This window comes from Dreissena polymorpha, chromosome 4, assembly GCF_020536995.1.
Source record: "Dreissena polymorpha isolate Duluth1 chromosome 4, UMN_Dpol_1.0, whole genome shotgun sequence".
NCBI classification, from domain to species: Eukaryota; Metazoa; Mollusca; class Bivalvia; order Myida; family Dreissenidae; genus Dreissena; species Dreissena polymorpha.
In genome coordinates, this window is record NC_068358.1 from 102,914,515 (window position 1) to 102,932,970 (window position 18,456).

At 35.3% G+C, this 18,456-nt stretch overlaps 1 protein-coding gene and 1 long non-coding RNA gene across 2 annotated transcripts in view; both read right to left on the reverse strand.

Moving 5' to 3' along the window:
* The window catches only part of LOC127877234 (heat shock 70 kDa protein 4-like), a 58,478-nt gene extending 42,716 nt beyond the window's left edge, over positions 1-15,762 (reverse strand). The window contains exons 1-4 of the mRNA XM_052422918.1: positions 15,395-15,762; positions 11,307-11,511; positions 4,681-4,803; positions 3,860-3,959 (exon numbers count right to left, since the gene is read on the reverse strand). Of these exons, the coding sequence (XP_052278878.1) occupies positions 3,860-3,959; positions 4,681-4,803; positions 11,307-11,511; positions 15,395-15,501 (535 nt within the window). The 5' untranslated portion in view covers positions 15,502-15,762. The remainder of the gene's footprint in view (positions 1-3,859; positions 3,960-4,680; positions 4,804-11,306; positions 11,512-15,394) is intronic.
* A 1,421-nt stretch (positions 15,763-17,183) lies between these two features.
* LOC127878954 (uncharacterized) lies at positions 17,184-18,061 on the reverse strand. The gene is made up of 2 exons (XR_008048861.1): positions 17,829-18,061; positions 17,184-17,383 (listed from the first exon to the last, which is right to left on the reverse strand). It is a non-coding gene; the product is annotated as an uncharacterized LOC127878954 (long non-coding RNA).
* Positions 18,062-18,456: the final 395 nt, after the last annotated feature.

Here is an 18,456-nt window from a genome sequence, read left to right on the forward strand (position 1 = left end):
TTCCTGACCGACGTCAATCAAAAATAATAGTCGCCGGTTAACCGGGCCCTCATAAGCCTTATCGAAAACCGATGGGACGATGTACATCACAGTTTGGCGACTAGAAGGTTAACTGGAAATTTCTCATGATGCATACATGTCAGCATACAAAAAGTGTCATGTAGCGTGAATTTGATATGCAGGTCATGCTATCTCTTATCAGAGGATAATCTATTTCTCCATACAGTGTTTAAAGCGTTTACATGCGGAAGTACATACCGAGTGCTCTTTTAAAGTAGGGAATATTGATACATGATGTTTATAACCATTTATACGGCCTGAAAACATTAATTTCGAAAGTGAATTTGAAAATCAGAGGGCCCTTTTTTTTTCAATCGCCAATTTCATGAAAATCTCATTTTTGATCGCCGACCAGAAATTGTAATCGCCAAATGTGATTTTGGCGATCGGTAACACTAACATAGCTGTTCTGGTCTTATGCTGTTTGCAAATTGCCCTTTTTACTTTGCTTCTAAGAGGGAAAGGGATAAGTTGAAGGTTTCACATTCAATTATACGGGGATCCAAACTAGTATGTGTTTATTGTGCCCAGAACACTCTCTGTCCATTGAAGGGAACCCTAGGATGTCATTTATCTGATCTCAATTGCGTTCAGGTACATGAAATGAGTGTTTAAAAGGGAAAAGCAAACTATCAGGTCTATATTTATTCCTCTTTAGTATATTTTAGGCTTACTTTTATTTTATAAACTTATTAGACCAAGTTTAGAGAGAAAGACACACGTCAAATTCTTCTATGGTAAAAAATAAGGCTTGAAAACGATACACAACACACACAAAAGCTAAAAAAAAAAAAATTACCCTAAACTGTGAATACATTTAAGTCAAACATTCCCAATAAAATAACCACATACTTTGGTATTCAAATATGTTCATCAACTACACACAAGTTGTAAAAAAACTTTAAAACAAATACAAATAGAATATGTTAGAATAGTTGCATGGATATCATCACGATATCCCAACTATTCGGACCTATCCTGTTTTTATTTGTAGTGATATGGTTATACCGATTTTTAACTGGCCTAACTAATACAGTAATACATGTAACTGCCTTGAAAAGCTCTTTGTTCAATTAATGTGTAAGACAATTTGAAATGAAACTTTATAAATTCTTTTCATTACATGTTTTACAACTTACAATCAGAAACTATTGCAATATAGCTTTATTATTGAAATAAATGTAGAATCAAATTTCAGAGTTATATTAATCTGGTTTTTGAAATCTATTTATATTCCTGCTTATTATAACAGTGTTAAACAATGATCATTAACAAGACGAAGTAAAAAGTGGTAATTAGACAGTAAATATTGATTTCCATGCCGTCAATCTTCAGAGAGGATATAACATCTTCATGTTAGTGCATCCACACAAGCTTGTTACTTAACACTACAATAAGTGTGATATGGTCACTAGATCAAGGGACAAAACTATTAATTGCTGTTGTTGTTACTGTTATCAGAAGTATTATTATAACAAGAGGGCATGAAAGGCCCAAAGTCGCTCACCTGAGATAAAAAGAAATGACCTTTGCAGCCCAAGATATCAATGGAACAAATGTTCTAACCAAGTATCATGAAGAATGAACAACAAATGGCCCCTTGGCGGCCATGTTTTTTAAACAGACCTGAACCATTTTTTAACTCTTCCAAGATATGTCCAAATTTCATGAAGATTGGGAAAAAAATGTGTTTTCTAGGCTGTTCACACGTTGTCACTTTATACATATAAAGAAAACTGCCCCTATCCCTGGTGTCCATGTTTTTTCACTGATCAGGACCATTTTCAAACTCGTCCGAGACATCCACATAACTAATGTTTTGACAAAATTTCATGATGATTAGGCAAAACATGTGACTTCTAGAGTGTTCACAAGCTTTTTTACTATATAAATATAAGGAAAAAGACCCCCCCTGGCGGCCATGTTTTTTTTACCGATCCAAACCATTATCAAACGCAACTGTCCTATCCAGGTGTGGTAGTGCGGTCTCCTTCGCTTACGCAAATGAACCGGTCAAAGGACGGTTACAAGTTATGTAACTTTGTGAGCACTTATGTAGTGCGGAAATATTTATTTGACGAACTCTTATTTCCGGTCAGGATGACTATACTGACTGGTTGTAATTCAATTAACTAAAGGCGTTCAGCCAGGGACTCCTTAATACACTCAAAGAATTTATTTATAAGTGAAAACCAAGGCAGCTTTAACAAAAATAACTAATTTTTATTCCAAGAACTCGGAAAATGAAGAACAATGACAGAAAATTAAGAACAGGTACAAGCCAAGTCTAAAGAATCTATGTATCTTTACAAAAATTAACAACATACAGCAAATACCTTAATGAATATAAAAAGAAGTTCAAAATCTGTCAAAAAACTGATTTGAATATAAGTTACTGTTAGTCTAGAAAGTGCTTCAAAAATCTAGTTTACAAAATAGGTCTAATTTAATCTCAAGAACAATATTTATGGAGATTAGGAAACTTCAGTGAATCAAATGTAAAAATAAGAAAAATATACTAAAGTTATTGAAATAGAATAGAGTCTTTCTATTTAGAAAATGCCAAATAGAAATAATCTAAATAATAAGAATAATTTAGAAAATAATGCCAAAATATCTTGATGCTGGTGTTAAAAATAATTTAGAGTTTAATTATTTCAAAATTCCAACCTTTTTCAAGAGCTGTTAACTTTTCAAGAAAGCATCAAGAGGTGTTTAAATCAGCCAAAACAGCTTATTTTATACAGTTCAGAAGAGATCAATGGCAGAGTAGTCAATTTTCCCTCAGAACAGTGCATTTATCAATGATCAATATCTTCCCATATTCCAGAGCAGAACTAAAAATAGATTACTGAACCAGATTAAACAAGGGAGATAAACACTGCATAAATACTGCAAAATCATGTACATGTTGTCTTTCTTTCAGTTATCTCTTAGTTGAAAGGCTTATCATAAGTGTTAATGACTTAAACAGTTATGTTAACTATGAAAATTCTGTGTTATGAAAAATTACATAATACAGTTAATGTCACATAATATTGACATAATAAAACCAAACTTTACTACACAGGAAACCAATGTTCTGACCAACATCATAAGATTGAGCAAACTAGCAAGTTAACAAGATTTTACTATAGCCATATAAGGAAAAATGCCCCGCCCCTTGGCGGCCATGTTTTTTGAGCCAAGGTTACCATTTTTGTACTCATCCAAGATATCATTGGGACAAATCATCTGAGCAAGTTTCATGAAGATTGAAAAATAAATGTGGCCTCTAGAGTGTTAACAAGGTTTTACTATAGCCATATAAGGAAAAATGCCCCGCCCCCTGGCGGCCATGTTTTTCAACCAACCGACATCATTTTCAAACTCGTCCAAGATATCATTGGGATGAATCTTCTGACCAAGTTTCATGAGGATCGGACAATAAATGTGGCCTCTAGAATGTTTACAAGATTTTACTATAGCCATATAAGGAAAAATGCCCCGCCCCTTGGCAGCCATGTTTTTCAAGCAAACGTAACCATTTTAAAACTCATCCAAGATATCATTGTGACCAATCTTCTGACCAAATTTCATGAAGATTGGACAATAAATGTGGCATCTAGAGAGTTAACAAGTCAAATGTTGACGCCGCACAATGCACGACGGACAAAAGGCGATCACAAAAGCTCACCATGAGCACGTTGTGCTCAGGTGAGCTAAAAAATGTTTCAATTATAGTCAGTTTCAAGTATTTGAAACAAACATACTGAACAATGGCTTATATACGGCTTATGCTATCAAATAAGCAGTTTACCTGCAGTAGTGTCGTTCATAACCTTGAGGCAGTTCAGACTGGCCATCTGACAGCTGGCTATCATCGCTCGCCTTTCTACATCTGTGAAAAAGCTGGGAACCTGCCCATGGATCAGTTTTATATTAAGAAATCAAATAGCTTAAGCCTTGCCGTGGGAAAACTGGGTCTAATAAATATGCGCAAAGTATTGTCCCAGATTGGTATGTTCAGTCCACACATGCCTATCAGGTATGTGCAGTCCACACATGCCTATCAGGTATGTGCAGTCCACACATGCCTATCAGGTATGTGCAGTCCACACATGCCTATCAGGTATGTGCAGTCCACACATGCCTATCAGGTATGTGCAGTCCACACATGCCTATCAGGTATGTGCAGTCCACACATGCCTATCAGGTATGAGCAGTCCACACATGCCTATCAGGTATGTGCAGTCCACACATGCCTATCAGGGATGGCACTTTTGGCTATCATGGCATTTTTTGTTTAAAATAATTTCTTGCTTAAATGAAAATCTAGTCTAGGCTGAAAAGTCACCTGTACTTAGCCTGTGTGGATCGCACAGGCTAATCTGGGATGTCACTTCAAACACATACATTAAGCCCCTTTTTCCAGAGTGTGCCTACCTTAGATTAACAGAAAAAATCACACAAAATAAGGGACAAAAAAGTGATTTTTTTAATCACTCTGCAATCACAGACAAAATTGTATGAAGTGCAGGCATCAAACAAGAAGCATTTGTAAACAACACAAAATATATTAAGATATGGCTAAAAATAAATTTCAATAGAAGTTTCATCATTTTTAATCTGGTAACTTACCGACACAACACAATCAACCACTTTAGTTCGCAGCGCTTTTTCTCCAGTGTCTTTAAGCTTTGTAAGAAGCATGGCCATTATCTGTTCAGGTGTAAAATTCTGTTTCTCACCCATATATGTTGCCTACAAGAGATTTTGATAAAAATTATACATTGAAATTCCAATAAATTACATGTATAAAATAACAGAATATATCCTTGGAATATTTCTACATGTTCTTTCTTAATCCGCTCAGGCCTCTCCAAGCAAGAGTTTTCAAGTTTTCTGTATATTTTCAGGGATTTTAATAGATTTTGAAAACCAATGACCCCATGCTTGATATTTTCACGGCTCAAATGAAATTTTCTGGGGTAAAAATACTTATAACAAGTTATTTTGTTGCTACAAATCTGATTAAATACTCAGGAAATGTTATTTTGCAGTACATGTAACTTAAGTGAAATACTATGCAAACAACTCAAATTGTACGATAAATAAAAGACAGAGTTGGCTTCTTGATGGCATTTGTGTCATAATGACGCAAGGCATATTATTTCGAGGAGTCAAAAGTGAGTAAAATGCAAAAGGCTTGCATCAAAAAGCAGTATTCTGCTTCAATTGACACCCCTGATACCAGCAGCCTTTAACCCTTTCAGTGCGGGAACCGAATTTTGAAGGCCTTTGCAAACAGTTTGGATCCAGATGAGACGACACAGAATGTGGCGTCTCATCTGGATCCAAACTGTTTGCTATTCTGATAGTATTCTTTGAAAAAAATCGAAGAAAATGCTAATTTAAGAAATTCAGCAGACGACATTTAAGCAGAAGACAAATTTCCCAGCATGCAAAGGGTTAACTTCAACTAAACCATGACCTAATGTTTGACCTAAACTTGACTTAGATTCAAACTAGAATATGTTTGAAATATAATATAAATTCCTGGGTCATTTTGTATAAAAGATTGATGCTAGAAAGCAATTACAGGTCCCACGTTAATGTTCAGATATCCCAGTACAGTTTACAAGTATTGTGTGAATTCATGGGTTGGTCTCAATAAAACAAATTCAGGGGTTCATCTGAATACATTTAAAATAACAGAACTTTCAGGATGTATGATATTTTTCTAAAATAAAATAAAAACTAAAACAATTCTCGATTAATTTTTTATTTGATAAATACACATTGTTGATTTTCAGCATTTATTTGGTCACTTTATCTAGTGACCAATTAGAAAAAATGCTCAGTGTTAATATTTTTAGATCATCAAAGAAATATTCCTGTGAAATTTAATTATTTTGCCATCAGATCATTCCTTTTGAAGGAGAATCAGGAAATATTCCTAGTCACAATATAGCAATACAAGGAAAACATGAATCTCCTTGAATAGCGGCCATGCTATTTTAACAAATAAACTAAAGCTTTGTCACAAACATGACTTAAAGGCCCTATACAGGTGACAAATCCAATTATTATGCATATAAACTTGCCTAATTTTTACCGGATTTCAGTTACCCTTGCATAAAAAATGCTTATAACACAGCTGAGGTTCAACGTTGTCAAGAAGTATTGAAGATATACCCGTTTCATAATTGGAAGAAATGGTTACAACTTTGCAACTAACGTGATGTGTAGCCCCAAAGCGGTGACGTATGCTAAAAATAGCCAAAAGAACATTCACTTTTAATTCTATTTAAAACAACTTTTTACCAGCAAAAAGTAACTAATTAGATCACTACAAACGTTTTGACTATTATTAGAAGAGACATACTTTGTGAGTAATACCGGAAAACATTGAAAATCAACGATATATTTTTGGTGACCTGAGTCACTTTCACTTTCCCGAGTAAACAGCGATGTAAATAAACTGATTGTTTGTAAACACGATTGACTAGGAGGACACTGTATTTTGAGCTCAAAACAAGTTTTATTGCTCATACTCATATTTTAATGGTAATGTCCAATAGCATATACACAGGGATCATATTTTCCGGCAACATCAATCGGTCCGGATATAAATGGGGAAAAAGTATCCGAAAATTTATGCCCGAAATCATGACAAATTACCTTAAAATATATACCATTGATTTTGCCATTCATGAAGGTGGTATAATAAATGTACAAGTAAAATTTCCTTAGGCATTTTTTTTAACGGAACGAGTTTTCTCAACTGGCTTTATCATTTGCTATTTTATTGTTGTTTCGTGTGCTGTTTTATCAGACTTTTTCATAAGTCTATACCGATGTTTTAAATTGTTGTCGACTCGATATTAGCTTATAAACATGCACTGAACCAAACAAATGTCTATGCGTAGGTTGGCTACTGACAATAACACACCAAATAATTAAGAAATAATTCGTGTACATTATAGTTTGTTGTCAAATAACCCAAGGCCGATAGTTAAGATGCGTAGGGATTTAATCACGAGAGCGAAACATTTGAAACCACGCATCTAATTTTCCGGTCCTGAGTTATTAAACAACAAAGTATAACGAATTATTTCGAATCTAGCACGGTTTTACTAAAGATTTATACAATGTATATTATTTTCTTGTGTACTATTTTATGTGAAGTTCCGCCCATAAAATAACTTTAGGCTGTTCTGTCAATCAGATCCGCGACTTTCATTCATAATTATATTACCGGATTATTACGCTGGTGGAAAATGTATCGGCATGTTTTGTATAGTTACAGCGCGTGCTTTCAGACGTGTCTTTTCGGATGCGTCTTTAATCCGCTGTTCACAAGTTTTTGATTCTTGGTCTGACGTGCAATAAACCGGTCCTGACCGGTCGAGATAAGAATGTCATTAGGGTGTGTTAGCATGTACACTGTGTAATAGATTTCATGACATTGGAATTTTAGCAAACAGAATCGGACCGACTGTTTGGGATTTTCAATCGGTCTTTCATGACCCCAATCGGTCTAGGTCTAAGGACCGACAAAACCGAAAAAAATATGATCCCTGCATATACATATTGTTTTTTGATAACTTTTATATATAAAATACGGAAAAAATATTTAACAAGAGCACCGCCTTGCCGGTTCAGACCGCTCATCTATTTTCTTTTTAAAGGTGAAGGGACTCTCATTTTCAATCACAAAGGAGGGAGGGGTGGAGTGAAGAGGGGTGTATAGTGTGGGGGTGTGGACATTTATTACATTATTTTCCAAAAATGCGAAAAAAAATGAAAAAAAAAATAAAAAAAATTGGGGGTGGGTGGGGGGATTCTTGGGTGCGATGGTTGGACGGTATTTCATAAAACAAGGGACAAAATTGTCACAAAACCAGGTTTTCATTGTGAAAAAAAATCTGATAAAGGGAGAAAACTCAAACTGAACTTTTGAAATGAACAAACAAAATTAACCCCCTTTGTAAGTTTTTTTTTTTTTAATCTATTTTTAGTCGTGGCGACCTTGACATTGGAGATATTGACGTGATTCTTTCTAGCGACACACCGTCCCATGATGGTGAACAAATGTGCCAAATGATTTTAAAATCTCACAATGAATGACATAGTTATGGCCAGGACAAGCTCATTTATGGCTATTTTTGACCTTTGAACTCAAAGTGTGACCTTGACCTTGGAGATATCGACGTAATTATTTCGCGCGACACACCGTCCAATGATGGTGAACAAATGTGCCAAATGATTTTAAAATCTGACAATGAACGACATAGTTATGGCCCGGACAAGCTTGTTCCGCCCGCCCGCCCGCCAGCCAGCCCGCCCGCCCGCATTCGCCAATCGAATAACCAGTTTTTTCCTTCGGAAAACCTGGTTAATAATAAAAATAAATATTTGTGTTTTTTAACCGTTTCAAAAAAAAATATTGGGGGGGGGGGGGGTGGGGTGGGGTATAGTGTGAGGGTGTGGTGGTCATTTGTGAGATGATCTTAATGGGGGGGGGGGGGGGGGTGAAGGTAAAATTCAACTTGCCAGGTACAGTAACCTCATGATAGCATGAAAGTATTTGAAGTTTGAAAGCAATAGCCTTGATAGTTAAGAAGTAAAGTGGATCGAAACGCAAAATTTAACCATATATTCAAAGTTACTAAGTCAAAAAAGGGCCATAATAACGTAAAAATGACAACCAGAGTTATGCAACTTGTCCTTTTACTGTACCCTTATGATAGTTTGCGAGTGTTCCAAGTATGAAAGCAATATCTATGATACTTTAGGGGTAAAGTGGACCAAAACACAAAACTTAACCAAATTTTCAATTTTCTAAGTATAAAGGGCCCATAATTCCGTCCAAATGCCAATCAGAGTTACATAACTTTGCCTGCACAGTCCCCTTATGATAGTTAATAAGTGTTGCAAGTATGAAAGCAATAGCTTTGATACTGTAGGAATAAAGTGGACCTAAACACAAAACTTAACCAAATTTTAAATTTTCTAAGTATAAAAAGGGCCCATAATTCTGTAAAAATGCCAGTCAGAGTTACATTACTTTGCCTGCACAGTCCCCTTATGATAGTTAATAAGTGTTGCAAGTATGAAAGCAATAGCTTTGATACTTACGGAATAAAATGGACCTAAACACAAAACTTAACCAAAATTTTCAATTTTCTAAGTATAAAAAGGGCACATAATTCTGTCAAAATGCACACCAGAGTTATCTAACTTTGCCTGCCCAGTCCCCTCATGATAGTAAGTAAGTGTACCAAGTTTGAATGCAATAGCATTGATACTTTCTGAGAAAAGTGGACCTAAACGCAAAACTTAACCAAAATTTTCAATTTTCTAAGTATAAAAAGGGCACATAATTCTGTCAAATTGCACGCCAGAGTTATCTAACTTTGCCTGCCCATTCCTCTCATGATAGTAAGTAAGTGTACCAAGTTTGAATGCAATAGCATTGATACTTTCTGAGAAAAGTGGACCTAAACGCAAAACTTAACCGGACGCCAATGCCGACGCCAAGGTGATGACAATAGCTCATAATTTTTTTTCAAAAAATAGATGAGCTAAAAATCGGTAAATAATTACGGATCTTCACCTATATAGAGCCTTTAAACCCCCACTTTTTCAGCATATATCTCAGAAATGTGTGGATCCCTTGGAAAGGCCAGAGTTTTGCCTTCACTCCCAGTGAATTTTTTTGCTAAAAATTACCGCCGATTTTCGACTGCTTCCAACTTGCAAAAATCAACGTTTTTTTCTCCAAAAAGTGGACCAAAATTTCCCCAAACAAATCCCAATTTCAAAAAATTATCTTTTTTTTCAGAAAGAAGTCTCTTATGACTTATGATTTCTTAACTCTAGATCTCAACTTTTTATTTAAACATCCTACAAAATATATAATTTTAATTTAGTCCTTTTTGTCAATAAATAATTCCCAAATTTGCCACTTTTATCAATTAAAGCAATCCTGATTTGACCAGATTCCTTTTCCCGAAATGGATAGAAAACCCCCTAACCATGCCAGCGATTTTCCTCCTTCTTTATAAAGTACCGGTAAACGGTACTTTCCCAATCGAACGAAAATTCCCAAATTCCCAAAACGGTACTTTCCCAATCGAGCGAAAATTCCCAAATTCCCAATCGGCATCTGGAAAAATCCCAATCAGCGTCCGAATTTTTTCTCAAAACGATAGAAAGTTTCGTAAAAAAACCAACTTTCGGCGAGCGAACAAAGAAAATCGTATAGTTGTGTGTAACCACGCGCTCGATTAATTTCGGGTTTTATTATTCAGCGCATTCAATCAATAGAGTTGTTACTGTTTCCGGTTCTTTTGCCAGGCAGCCAGCGTACTGTTTTACGTCGGTTTGTAACCTTATCGTAGTTTGAAATGAGTCATAATAGCAAATATTATGCCAAAAAACCAATCGGAACCATCAATCACAGGACACATTGACAGCAATAATGATGCTGTGCAGGGAGGGATGCAAGCAACTGAGTGATGATTAAACATCAAAGATTGTTGAAATTTCACAAAAATGAAAGAGAGAGACATTGCTTTAAAAGAGATTAAAACAACTAGTAATTGATTTGGTGTGTTCTTTATAATATTTTGTTATTTATATAAACTTTATAACTTAATGGTCATTAAGGCATGCCTGCAAATGATTATTTAAATGGGTATGTTCAATTAAGTATGAACTGTATGATGTATTCAATAAGACCCAAACTTCACGACGCGATTTTCCCAATTTCAGGATTTCACGACTCGATTTTTCCCAATTTTGAGGTTTTCACGACTCAATTTTTCCCAATCGGACCGGTACGGGTACTTTTCCCAATTGGACAAGGAAAATCGCTGCATGCACGTAAAAACAATTTTAATTCTGTTACTTATAATCATATTTATAATGCTTAATTTTTCCCAATTTCATGATTTATCATACTATTTTTCCCAATTTCATGGTTTATAGCGCTAATTTTCCCAATTCAAATGGCTCAGGATGTAACAAATAAAAGCAAGAAAAAATCACTGACTCCATGGTGAGAAAATAATTTCCGTTTAAATTTATTTCCTCCTACATGTGTTAGTAGTTGTCTCCGCAAACTTGTGCAAACTGACATTGTGACTCCTTAATACTTCAGCCTGCAGAGTAACATATATAGCACCATTATAAAATTTGGCACTGTTTCCAACATTGAAACAAAATATAATTCAAATGAGAGACATATGTTCATGTACCTGAATCAATGTTTCCCCTGCAGGACCTTCCACAATATCGTATGGATGGAAATAATGGTTTTTCTCTTTCTGGACCTGCTGATCTTTAAATCGGCGCCCGAGCAGGCGTTTAAAACAAGAAATAGTGTTCTTGACATTGGTTGTGGATTGATTCTTTGCCGAAACACCCATACATCGACTATTTTCCATCAAGGAAACAAATGCTCTGAAAACAAAAGAAAACTACATTTATGCCAAGATGTGATTTGTAATGTTCCCTATCAACGTTTCATGCAGACAAGACAGTATGAAATTAGTGAACAAAACAGTTTCCCTTAGTAATTTTTATATGGCAAAACCCAGCAAGTAGTTTTTCCACTGCATACTTTATAATCATCCCAAACTAGTGACAGCATTTCTGATGATAATTTAGTATCTTTATTGTTACATTGTTATTCAATAAACTATTTCATGATACGTTTTTTAAGATGCAGAAAATCGAAATAGTAGTTTATTATAGATTTGTTTTTCAATTGCAATACAGGAGTGGAATTTTTAAATAAAGTAAAAGTTTGTTACTCGAGAATAATGTAAATCTGTTAAGGAGTAGAACGTTTGCTTTCTAGAATATACACGCTAGACCTTAGTTCTTCCTGATAGCTTCATTCTGATAAACCTAATTCCATGTAAAAAATTAAGTCTCAAGTTTGTCTATAAAATAAAGTTTGATCAACATAAATTATTGTAACAAACACGAAACCTTTTACCATCAACATCAATGTTTGTGTCATTTGTGAACAAACAAAAAGTTGATAAAAAACATCATTTGTCTAAAAACCCAAGTTTGGAATTTACGATTCAATCTATCTTACAGAGATTCAAGATATGGTCAGTGCCGCACGATTGATAGATTAGAGACGAGATTAAATATCGCCAAGGATTCCGGAGTTAGTGGAGTTAGTGCTACAGCTCAGATTTGAAAAGGGCAAGCGGGCCTATTTTGTCAAAAGGGCACTTTGCAGCTCGCCATATTTTGTCAAAAGGGCACTTTGGAGTATTCGGTAGTATCTGGAATATGCTCCCAGTTGCATATTAATTTTTAAATTATTAATAATTGTCAGAATATACTGTTCTTACTTTGCAACTATTCAACATAAAAAAAGTAAACACAAATAGTGTGTTGAACTTGAAACATTATCGGATTTCATTTTTTAAGGGTGCAGGCAAAGGATAACGTCCGTAGTTTGCCATTCAGGTAAATTTAATGTGTTTTTAAAGTTTATTCATCGCTTTCCTTAATAAATTAGTCATTTACGACATCTTTCTAGTGATGGGCACTAATCAGCTGCGGAGAATGCTAATCCTAATTGTTGGCGACTAGCAGTATATAAATAGATCGATAGATAGATAGAGAACTGCAATTGTGTTTATGAAGGGGTGCATATGGACTTCTAGTTGCAAAAATTCAACTCTAAGCTTTATAGCCCAATGGGCTGCTTAGAGTTGCAATGCGCTCTCTCTTGTCCATGTGTCACCGGACATACATTTGTATAATGAATCGTAGAATTACGTGTAGATATGTATCATTTATTTTACGATTCTTTGTTAAGGTAACTGCATTCTTAATTGAGTATAGTTATCGTATTACTAGACCTGTAGCAGTTACCTTTAGTCATTTTACACGATTACAATTAGAAATTAGTACAAATCCCCATGTTCACGTTAACTAATGCTCACAAATTACTCGTACATTATCACATACACCAGTTCTGAGTTGCTTTTATAGTTAACCTATCAAATAGCTGATATTTAAATGTTTTAACCAATGAAATGTGTCGTTGCGACATGGAGGTAACAAAAAGGCGCATTTAAGATCATTCTGTGATCAGCTAGTTGACAGTGAACGCTAATAAATATATCTTTAAAATATATTTGGTGTGTTACAGGTAAATATCTTTATCGTTATTTATAAGATTACTTTTCACGAATAACTGTTTAATATTTTGTATTTCATTTTGCTTAGGTATGTACATGTTTGTCTAATATATTATATTATATTGTTTATTAAATATAATATTGTATTGCTATTTTAATGTTGTAATGTTTTACTTTGCTCACCATATCTGTTGGTAAAACATATATGTTGGTAAACCATATCTGTTGGTAAACCATATCTGTTGGTAAAACATATCTGTTGGTAAACCATTTATTGTATTGTAATGATTGTTAACCATAATATTTATGATGATTCTGTGATCAGCTATTTGACAGTGAACGCTAATAAATATATCTTTAATATATATTTGGTTCGTTACATGGTTGTTTTTATAACCACCCTGGTTATCACGTTTGGGGAATTGGCTGCAACCCACCGCCAATAAATACCTAAAAACCCATACGGTGACACATGGGTGCAAAATGTTATCAACAATGCAAGGGTTAAGGAACACTGAAACTGCAAGAACTTATTAAAGTTTACCTATCTAAACCACAAACTCATCCAAATGGTACCATTAATGCAAGAAATAATTGATTTTATTGACTTAGGTTTTGTTTTGTACGCTGTATCCGCCATATTGGAAAATTGACCCAAAATTGGTTAGGTTGCAGTACACCAATATTTTGCACGTCGGGTTATGTGCTCCAGCCTATAAAGTCGATAACAACGTGGTATTCGATACAGAATACACTGTTTCAAATTTAAACATAAACATGTCAGCGAGAAAAGTGTGTTGAAACATCCTCGTGTTTTTATAGGGTGCATGCAAAGGATAACATCAGTAGGTTGCCATTCAGGTAAATTTAACATGTTTATGAAGTTTATTCATTATTTTCCTCAATTTGTCTCTAACAACGTCTGTTTAGTGAAGCACACGGATTCGCTGCACTGAACTGCAACCATGTTTATGAAGGGGTGCATACGGACTGCCAGAGCCGCCATAGCCAGGTTTTTTTGGGGTTGTAGGGGAAGGGGCCTCTAGCCCTTAGGTTGGGGAAATTTCACGCGCGATTTTCCATTTTTGGGGAAATTTCACGCGCGATATTCCACTTTTGGGGAAAAATCGCGCGCGTTTTTTCCTCAATAGGGGGAAATTTTTAAGGGTCTTACTTTTACTGTTAATTGGGTTAAAAAAAACAAAAAGACTGTTATTTTCTTCATACATCAATATTTGTGGTTAATTTACATGTTGTTACACAATTTCACAGAGGCATTTCCCTGTTTTTCAGTCCTTTAAACATCTCCACTAACGCATCCATGTCCTCCTCTGTCAGTTGGTCTGGCCCTGAAAGTTCTTGAAAGCTGCTTATGACTGACTTTGTCAAAGTGATCACTTCATGACAGGGACTAACTGTGGCCGGCTGTGCCAGACTGAGTTGACCTTGACAGGAACTGGCTGTGACATTTTCAGACCATTCAGGAACAGACTGCTGCTGTGGACTTACTTTTGTGAAGAAAGCTGAAATAACTGCGTTATTCAAATTTTTTGAGGGCTTTTTCCGGTAATTTCCCCAGTTATGCGACACTTTGCCTTTTTTGGTGACATTTAACGTTAAGCGAGTTGACAGTTATCGTAAATCGGCCAAGGGAGGTAATCATTGTCGTAACATTTATACAGTACAGAATGGCGTGTACGGGTTGGGAACCATAATTGGACAGGTACCAAACGGTGTTTTGTACGATTTCGAGCGAATTTGTTGTAAAATTCAATCGTTATGAACTGTTTTATGGAGGGGAAAAGCTTCCGCTTGGGGAATTTTTCGGTCCGGAAAGGGGAAAAAGGAGCCTAGATTGCTTGGGGAAAACGCCGATATTCGGCGTATAAGGTAAAAAAACCCTGATAGCAAAAATTATCAAAGGCTCTGGGAGTCTGTTTATATGGACTAATGGACTACCATAGCCGTCACAGAAAAATAAGAGCACCACATAACAGGTGCCACGCTCGGCTACAGGTGCAGTTTTGAATAAATGAAATCTCTTTTATTTGAGCAAATTAAAGAATAAGTATTTTAATAACTAGCTACTTTCTATTTGGAAAACATGAAAAGCTTAAAAAAGCTGACGATCTGAAACTGAGATTGTTAATTAATAAAAATCGATCAAAACTTACGGGGTACATCTGTCGCTGTATTCGTTTGCAACTGTGTCAATTCCACCGCCTTGAGCAACAGCTACATAGGAAGAATAATTCCCAACATCTAAACCAACAACTGCCATTGTTCAGGAATTTTCTCGTTTGTTTAGAATGACAAATTCACTCCTCGCCAATTCGCCGGTAGCTATTAAACCGAATTTTAAACGACGTCAGTCACTGAAATTGTATTTGTCCCGCTACTTAGATAAACGATAAATAAAGTTTCAGCAAATACTTTCTGCGTCCCTAAAAAAATGTAAATAATAACCGAGAAATTTCTAGAATTTCTGATCAGTCCACACGTGAAGTTTCGACGCCTTCCGATTTTCATGGAACGGGCATATTAATATAACAGCTCTGATTGGTGGATTTCTAATTTTATGGGTAAAACCAATACACGTAAAAGAGTACCGTATCGATTAACTACCAACATAAGTATCGAGTTGACAAAATATGTTCTTATTAATCAGGGATATTCTTTTTTAATTGCAGCCTTTCGAGGCCCGTACCCAGGCACTGGGCCCAGGGGCCCGGGCCCCCCCCAGCTGACTGTCGAGTTATGATTTTTTAGTAATGGGCCTACTGCAAATTTTCTCACATAAAAGGGCCCACAGAACACTTCCCTGCAATACAAATGTGCAGATGTGTTTTATTGCCCCTGATACACAAGGGGATTAGCGCTAATTTACTCGCCAGTGGAGATAAGCCCCTAGGCATTGTTTTCTTATCACCTTGTAAACACATCCCCGTTCTGTCAATTACCCATTGTGCTCAATGCTTCATCTTTTGATGGTGGGTGTAACACGTCTTTTGATTGGACAAGGAAAGAGAAACAGCGAATGGATGGAACTGATACAGAAGGTCGTAGGTCTGAACGATTATAGTGTTTTCTTTTTTTAATTCAAACCTCCTCTAGAGTCATAGCTTATTGAACATTTCTGTGAAAACTGTCTTGTAGATGTTAAACATTTTATAATGAATTTACTTTGAAATTTTATATAGAGTAGGTTTGATTTCAAAGAGAAAATACTAGTAGGTTATATGTCAGTTACTGACATATAACCAAAGTAGTATTTTCTCTTTGAAATCAAACCTATTCTACAGTCATACTTTATGTTACATTTCATAATAAAGGTTTTTTAGTTTCAAAGGTTGCTTTTACTTCTTTATGAAGTCTAATACATTTCTGAAATCTAAAGCTTTAAACATGTGTGTGAATTTTACACCAAGGGGTCGTTGATAAAGCATGTAACGCTTTTTTTACCATTTTTACCCCGGCATGTCACAAACTGTTACAAAATCTTGGACCCCCTTCCTTAAAGTACGTCACAAACTCACACTTTCAACATTTTTTTTAAATTAATACTTAATTTAAATTTAATCTAAAACTCAATTCACTATTTAACCGTATTAAAATTTCACTTACCGGTAAAAGAGCTTTTACATTACAGGCTTTTATAACCGTAGGGTTGTTACGATGAGCAGTATGAATATTTATCCACATGTTAACCTCTAACAAGAGTTCCGCGGTCGGAGATGACCGCATTGAAGCCGGATTTTTGATTTAAATGACAGGAAAGTACCTTTCGTGTTTTTGTCAATGCAATACTTAAATTACTGAAATATTGTTCAAAGGTCAAAATGAAATGTAAGTACTTTTCAAGGCATGAGCAAACCTTGTGTTATGTTTTGAATGCATGCATATACATGAACAACAATAACATTTAAGGTCACAAATATGAACTTGAATTGACAATTAGGAAAGTTTGATCTCAATTTTTTTATTAGCAAATTAGTAACATATTGTTTGAAGTTTCCATCAATTTCATTATCAAATGTAAGAAAATAAACTTAGATGAAATAATACTATTTATTTAACATTTTTACATTCAAGGTCACAGTGACCTTGACCTTCAAATGAATGACCTTGAAATGTCCAGTGGTTACTTACTAGTTCTGGCCAACCTTCATGTCAAGTTTCAAGACTCTAGGTCCAAGCATACCAAAGTTATAACAACTTTAACATTTTTACATTCAAGGTCACAGTGACCTTGACCTTCAAATGAATGACCTTGAAATGTCCAGTGGTTACTTACTAGTTCTGGCCAAACTTCATGTCAAGTTTCAAGACTCTAGGTCCAAGCATACCAAAGTTATAACAACTTTAACATTTTTATATTGAAGGTCACAGTGACCTTCACCTTCAAATGAATGACCTTGAAATGACCAGTGGTCATCTGTTAATCCTGGCCAACCTTCATGTCAAGTTTGAAGACTCTAGGTCCAAGCATACCAAAGTTATACCATGAAATAAGAACTTTAACATTTTTACATTCAAGGTCACAGTGACCTTGACCTTCAAATGAATGACCTTGAAATGACCAGTGGTTACTAACTAGTTATGGCCAACCTTCATGTCAAGTTTCAAGACTCTAGGTCCAAGCATACCAAAGTTATAACAACTTTAACATTTTTATATTGAAGGTCACAGTGACCTTCACCTTCAAATGAATGACCTTGAAATGACCAGTGGTCATCTGTTAATCCTGGCCAACCTTCATGTCAAGTTTGAAGACTCTAGGTCCAAGCATACCAAAGTTATACCATGAAATAAGAACTTTAACATTTTCGAGCACGCCGCCACCCCGCCCGCCCGCCCGCCCGCCCCCCCGCCCGCCCGACAACATCAATCTATAAGCCGAGATTTTTTCGAAAAAAATCCGGCTAATAAAAACGAAATTATAATTTAGATTTTCTTTCAACCCTTTACTAACTAAAAATGGAACAGTCCAATTATTTCGTCATTGAAATTTGTGGAGATTGTGCCTATTGAATAAGCCGGCCCAGCCAAGTTGCCTATTAAACATTCGAACAACAGAATCAGGAGATACGCAATTCGTCTTATTTTGAAATAAAACTAATTCAAATATTTCACAAATTTTTGAAAATTATTTTTAAATTCTACTAAAGAAATAATAAATAAATTATACAATTTTTTTTAAATAAATGTGTGACATCACACATGGCCTGACTCCCCT